The sequence below is a fragment of the Glossina fuscipes genome, unplaced genomic scaffold (assembly GCF_014805625.2).
Source record: "Glossina fuscipes isolate IAEA_lab_2018 unplaced genomic scaffold, Yale_Gfus_2 0, whole genome shotgun sequence".
In the NCBI taxonomy this organism is placed as follows: Eukaryota; Metazoa; Arthropoda; class Insecta; order Diptera; family Glossinidae; genus Glossina; species Glossina fuscipes.
Genome location: NW_023998414.1, coordinates 27,413,607 through 27,421,008, shown reverse-complemented (window position 1 = coordinate 27,421,008; position 7,402 = coordinate 27,413,607). Strand labels below are relative to the sequence as shown.

Sequence of the window (7,402 nt, the reverse complement as noted above, 5' to 3'; positions counted from 1 at the left end):
TGACTTTGTAACGAAACAAATTTCTATTGTAAATGAATAATTTTTATAAAAAAAAAATTTAGTGGCCATTTATTTAAAACAAAGAAAATATATTTTTAAAAAAAAAATATATATAATATTTGTTAAAGATTAAAAACATTCCTAAAAGAAATTTTTAAATTTAATAAAAAATATTTAAAATGTTTATAAAAAAAGCAAAACAAAAAAAGAAAAAACAACAAAAAAAGGAACAATTGTAAAATGCTAAAAACATCAATTTATTAAAGAATTAACTTTTTAAAAAAACAAGAATTTAATAACATGCATTCAAATAAATAATGGCTTAAATTTGCTGACAAAACAAAAAAATAATAAAATAAATTGAAGACAAAACCGACTCCTTCTCCCATATAAGTGTTGTAGTGGTAGTAGTTGAACTTATATAAAATCTCCAAAGAAAATGTTTTCCTTCAATTTCATTTATCTTTTAAATTTTCTTTCATCATTTTCTCTTTCTCAATGAAATGTGATTTATATTTAATAATGTTATACACATAAATAATATATAATTTCTTCTCTTCTCTTTTATCTGTTTTTTTTTTTAAATTATTATTATCATAATGTTCACAAAGAAAACTGAATCTCTCTCTTCATTTTATCTTCTTCTCATCTTTGCCTAGGTTTTCATTGTTAAAATTTCATTAAAAGCGAATTTTTCTATTAAATAATTATAAGTGAATGAAAACCAAACAAAAACAATATAAAATAAAAATTATACATAAACATATAACAGGAAATTGTTTTTTCGATTTACATTATAGATGAATTAAAAATATTCATGTAATTTTAAATAAAAATTATGTTAAAATTAAAAAAAAAAAAAAACAAAAAAAAATTAAAAATATTTTTTTTTTTGCGCCTATTAGTGAAAAGAAATTTAGTCAATGAAATGTATAAATCAATTTGTCTGTCGTTAAAATTACAGAAGGGTAAGGGTTCTATAGGTTGAATACTAAATAAAGTAGGTGTGTTAAATTAAAGTGAAAGTAGAAGTATCTGAAAGGAACGTCATGAAATTTAATTTGAATATTACTCAAAGTTTTGCAAAAATTTAAGGAGAACGGTGTCCATCGTTCCGTCAGCATGTAACAGGAAATCTAACATCACGAATATGTAAAATTCGCTCTAAGACGTTTATAGCTCACTTTAATTGGGTTAATGGCACTGCAACTAACCTACAAGAGAGTCATTCGATATTCATTAATTTTGCTTGAATGGAACAAAAGGTAATAGAATAATAACATCTGGTAAGATTATTAGCCAAATAATTGAGTATTCAAAAAAAAAAAAGGTTTTAGTGGTATATTAAAGAATGGCAACACCGTAGCTATCCTACGGAGACGTCTCCAGCTCAAATGGCTCTCTTTCAAATTTGAATGAAAGAAAAGTAATCGTTTTAATTACATTCGTACATCTAGTGAATGGTATAAGATTTTTGAAATATATTGATTTTTGTGTGAAGTGTGGCAAGTGTGCAATGAAATGGTTCAATTTTCAATTCAAAGAAAAAAAAAAAGAGTTAAAATCAACCTATCGAAACTACTTTAGGTCATTGGAGTCACTGGACTATGTTGCTATAAAAATGAACAACATTTCTATTATGTTGTGCCTTAGTTCATTGCTTGCTATTATTGCATTAACTATATTGCTCGGATATGCTTAAGAATTAATGACAAAATATATTTGTGCGTGCGTTGATAAACGTTTTAAGTAAGACCTTTAGGAACGCTGTGTAAATATTAGTGTAGGCGCATACAGAAGTATCCTTCCGTATTGTAATGCGTTTTAAGAAGAAACATTTGCTTAGCAAATTTCCCAAAATACTTTCCCGACTTTCAAACTTATAGATAATAATATGAAAAAAATTTTCCTTGGATTTTCAAGTTTGTCTCTGTTTCCAATCCATAGTGCACATGCATGTGGACACATCACAACCGTGTTCTGACAGTGGATTGTGTCAAATTTTTGCGACTCTGGGGATTCAAAAAAAAAAAAAAAAAAAAGGAATCAAAATTATGCTCTTTGGTTCCGAGATGTAGAGATGGAAGCAAAAAATTTGCTTATAGATATGTGAAAGTTTTCCATATAAGTAAAAGTCACTATGAAATTTTGAAATATTACATGCAGTACTCGATGTGTGCTCTAGTCTAGTAAACTCACTTCCACTTTTTCCATTTTTTCTTTACATCAGAGAAGGTATCCGTAAAAAATAAGTAGAGCAGCTTCGTTTTTTAACCGAGACGAGATCTCCCACGAGAAAAATGAAGGATTTTTCAAATTTATGTAGTTGCACTCTACATTTTTGCGATTATAATAAAAAATCTTTTTTAGAAGACTACACCCTGCAACCGAAAATGATCTAATATGACCTCTCTCTTCTACCAATTGCTCCTTTTAACTTATTTCAAATTCGATTATTAGGTAGAGAAACTTGTTCGACTTTTGAAAATCAAGTTCATCATAATGCTACCACAATTCAATCAGGCGTTATTTCTTTATGGTCCATTAGAGGTTTATTTTGCAATACCTCAAGCATTCAAATACATAGAAGACCTTTCCCATTATCGGATCGAGCAACCAGCTTTTCACGATAATAATAAATAATATTTTATCATTACAGGGGAGAGAAATATTTGATAAAAAGATTCGAGAGATTTCTCTGACTGTCAGAGGAGTCACAACAATTGGAAGACATCGGCCAAAGAAATCAGATCTTTTAAAGTTTAAAAACTGATTTATTACTAACTTACATCACATATTAGTCTCGCCTCAACTTTACACGGCACTCGGGTTGCACGCTTTCAATCTGATGAGGTTTTCAAAACGAATAATTTTAAGAAAAACAAAAAACCTCATATAAGATTAACTTAATCTTCACATACACTTACTTATTTATACTTAAATTTAGTTATATTGATCAAACTTATGACATATATATGTACTATACGTATGTACTGGATCGATTCAGAGTTTGGCGCTGATCAAGAAAAGTTTCAACAATGCACATCCATACAAATACAAAAGACGAAAAGGCATGACTCGATCGAGTCAGAGTTTGGCGCTGATCAGGATTCGTCGTCGTGGCTAATTATAGGACCTCAGGAGCTTCGTTTTATGCTAAAATAAGTATACATGTATCTTTCGGTGGGGGGTATAAAAAATTTGTAAACACATTTCCGACCGCACCTATCAACCTATTCGAAATCATTAAACTAATTGCAAGCTGCATTTCTTTGATGAGGGAAACATGAATTCAACTAACGAAAGTACACGGTTCGAGTTTGTCGTACCGCTGACTCTTTGATTTTATTCGATTACTTTGAAGTTTTAACAAAAATTTTATTCGATAAATTGAAATTTGCCGAGTATATCGTCAAGTTGACGAGTCTTCTTTTTATAATCAATAGCAAGTATTGTATCCTTACTAAACTTTGAGTTCAATTTTTGGGCAAAATTTTTATTCACCAGTGACGCTAAGCGAAACAAAATAATTATTTTAGCAAAACTTTCTCCCCTCTTCCATTAAAAAAAAAAAAAATAAAAATAAAAAATATTTTCACCTTCACTCTTGTATGTTTTTACGTAGAAACGTAAATATAAAATTAATTTTTCATAGAGACTTTGAAAAATTTTTAATAAGTACACGTAAAATCGATTGATAAACTTGAATAAAAATTTCATGCGTATCCACAACTCGTACTAGCTGAATCTCCAAAGCGTTAGACCGTAGGGAAGTGTTTCGAAATTAAATTAGAGCCGATAGCGTGTGTTGCTAGTGCTCAATGTCTTTTTTTTTAGTCTAAGAATTTATTTCATTAGTCTAAAATTATAATAATAATAATAATAATAAATTAAGTTAACATTTGGTTTTCACCTTTACATAAATCATGGCTGCATCCAATATTGAAATTGTGCAAAGTTTTTCAAACCAGTTGAGATAGATTCATATTCCTGATCGACGGGATATCCGAACATACGTTAACAGAATTCTTAAAGTTGCGAAAATATCATCGCTTAATATACATATATTCTTGTTTAATTTTCGCAAGCCAGATATTATATCATATATGATCATTTAAGATTTGATGTAAGGTGCCAAGGCGAATATGACTTCTTTATTTGATTTTATTTAAATCATTTTGATTTTGAAAGGTATCTTCCTGTTTGCTGTACAAAAACGTAGTCGATGGAGAATAACAACAAATACTCAGGAGTGTAATTAAAAGCGATTTCCAACGCAAAATGTATGCATTAATTTGGCGACAGTCGAGATGAACGCCTGTTACTGATTGGTACAAAAAATTCTTTATTAAAAAAAAAAAAAAAAAAAAAAAAAAAAAAAAAACAAGCACACACACACAAACACACACACACACACACTCATACATACACACACACAAAACAAAAAAAGACTCAAAAATTTACATCTGACCTAGAGCGAATTATAGATACCCGTCATATGAAAACAAAAAAAAAAAAACAAAAATTTATTTATTAAATACAAGCTTATTGATAATTATTCTAATATTGAGTAAAGTGAACTAAGTCTTCTTGTCTATAAGTGATGGGCTTATTATTCATTTTCAATATCATTCCTCGGAAAGGTGAAAGGATTTAGTTTTATAAAAGGGCTTGTACTGATTCCTTGCACTGGATTGATACAGTGTCACCAACTGGATGCTCGTCTACCTAAATATTAAATTCAATGCTCGATTAAATCTTTATTATAATGCTAAACCTATTTCAGTTATTTATATAACATAAAATATAATAGTCTTTGGAGTTGCTGCCTAAGTTTTTTCAGTTCCCCATCGATCAGTTGCGTTGCTTAGCTTCCTATACAACTATTTGCATAAATTGGTAAACTTTGTACGAACTTCTTCGATTCTTAACGTTAGCTGTACATTCCTCTAAGTCCGTTTGCTTAGCCTAGCGCTTCATGTCATGTGTTCGGAATGGACTGAGCCATTGAATTAACTTTTGCCAGTTCAGCCTTTTAATAGATTTTATATCATCTTTCGTAGCCACATTTATGTGGATGGTTCGTCCAAGAATGGATTCACATTTATTTTTCACAGAGTGTTTTTTTTTTTTTTGTTTTTTTTCATAATTCCCTTAACTTTGTTGCATTTAACTATTTGCAGGCATTTCATTAATATGCAATTGTCTATCAAGTCATTTTGAAAACTTCACCAATTCTGAGTAAATGAACTACGTTTATAAGTGTCGCATATGCCTTTGAAATGTTTTTCACTCGCGTGCAGAATAGAAAAATTATTTCTATCGCGGTATTGGATTTAGAAAACGTATTTCGGGATGTTGCGAACAAATGAACGAATAGATCACATCTTTAATGAGAGACGGTGTGGACTTAAAAACCATGTGTGAACGTGAAGTCAGTACAGCCCTGGAAAAAAGTAAAAAGCATAAAATAAAAATATCTAAAGCCGACCATTCATTCCCATGAACGTAATTGATCATTTTTAGATATTTTCTTTTTTTTCATTCTTTTTATTAACTAACATTAATGACGCATAGAATCGACAAAAGCAACGCCAGCAAGCCAAATGCAAATAAGTTTAAATATAATTATATAAAATTTGTAATATTGAGCAGAGGTTAGAGATAGTATATGCTCTGCTTATATTCAGCCTTAATAATCCCAAGAGGCTAACATATATATATATATATATGTACTTAAAATCAAATATATGTCAATAAATTGGAAAATAATTATGACTGATATGAGTATTGAATGGAAATAACATGACACTGAATACATGTGAGCGGGATTTGAAATTTTCATTTATTTTTTAAAAACAATCAAAAACGAAAAACTTTCCAATAACATTTACAAGCGCTGTTCGACAAGACAGCTTCTTCTTTACGCTAAAATTGAATTGAGAATATTATTTAAAAATAAATATAAAAGAATTAAAAAAATAAACAAAAAAGTCGCGCGTGCCAACCCATCACTATGGACTTTTTCGTAGATGGTAGCTTTCAGCAGTTATTTTCGGATTTAGAGGAACAAGATATACAAGTTACGGATTGGCAGCTTTTGCCCCATTACGGCATCAGCACCAATAACAATAGCATCAATCAAAATGATATTAACAAAGAGCCGCCAGATGATTATATAACAAATTTAACAAATTATGAGAATAATATCGAGCAACGCCTTAATATGCAACTTGAAGATGATTTTGTATCCGGTTGCCTGCCTCACTCGACGCATATCGCAGAAGAAAAATTGTTACAAGAAAGTTTAGATTATCTATTAAGCTCTTCGTATTCAAATGTTGAAAATATGACAAGCAGTGATAAAAATTTACCTTCGATGATGATGATTAATGAGGAACTATCCGAATGGGAGGAAAAATTCTTAGATAACTTTGTTGAAATTCCCGAACTTGTCGATTTTTTACCCGATAAGACACCGCTTTGCAATGATAATTGCGAAGATTTCCTTCAAGAGAGTTCAGAGAATTTAAGATTACATCCTGCCCAATATATGGGCTCGGTGGAGCTTTCCCATGATGCCGAAAAGTCTTATTGCTGTCAGTTTAGAGATTGCAGTAAAGCTTATACGAAACCAGCTCATTTAAAAGCTCATCTAAGACGTCATATGGGCGAAAAGCCATATGTCTGCTCTTGGCCTAATTGCACATGGAAGTTTTCCCGTTCCGATGAATTGGCTCGCCATCGTCGTTCGCATTCCGGCATTAAACCGTATAAATGCGATTTTTGTAATAAATGTTTCGCACGTTCTGACCATTTAACTAAGCATCGCAAGGTCCATGAAAGGCGCTTACTCGCGGCCAATAAGGCTGGAAAGACTGTAAATGGCATTCTACCGCAATCAGTTCTCTGCGTTAGACCGGGTAGAAAAAGAAAAAATCAATTGTAGATATTTTTTTTATTTATTTATTTATTTATTTATTTATTTTTTTTTTTTTTTATTATTATTCTTTCCCATTTATATCATTAAAAAACATTTTTTTTTTTTTTTTTTGGTTAAAATGTTTAACAATTTAAAATTTAAATTTAAAAATAAACTCTTAAACGTTAATCTTTTTAAAAATAAGTAAACAATGAGTGTAAATAAGAATGTAAATCCTACAGATGCTCGAGATTTACCTATAAATCGTTTTCTTAATTTTATTGCGCACACATTTCAATACTGGATCAGGATTAATTAGAAAAACACATTTACCTACCTACATGCTATGGATGTTCCCAACAAAGTTCGAAAGTTCGAAATGATGTAGGAAAAGGAAATACGTCTAACGCAATTAATAATAAATATTAATTGTACATAAACATTCGCGGACGCACAGACATACTCGCCAGTTAATAAAAA

The 7,402-nt window shown here is 30.1% G+C and overlaps 1 protein-coding gene across 1 annotated transcript; it reads left to right on the top strand.

The window, feature by feature from the left end:
* Positions 1 to 6,006: 6,006 nt before the first annotated feature.
* LOC119644433 (Krueppel-like factor 6) lies at positions 6,007 to 6,949 on the top strand. Its single transcript, XM_038043986.1, has one exon. The coding sequence runs from the start codon at positions 6,017 to 6,019 to the stop codon at positions 6,947 to 6,949; it is 933 nt and encodes a 310-aa protein (XP_037899914.1). The 5' UTR covers positions 6,007 to 6,016.
* The last annotated feature ends 453 nt before the right edge of the window (positions 6,950 to 7,402 follow it).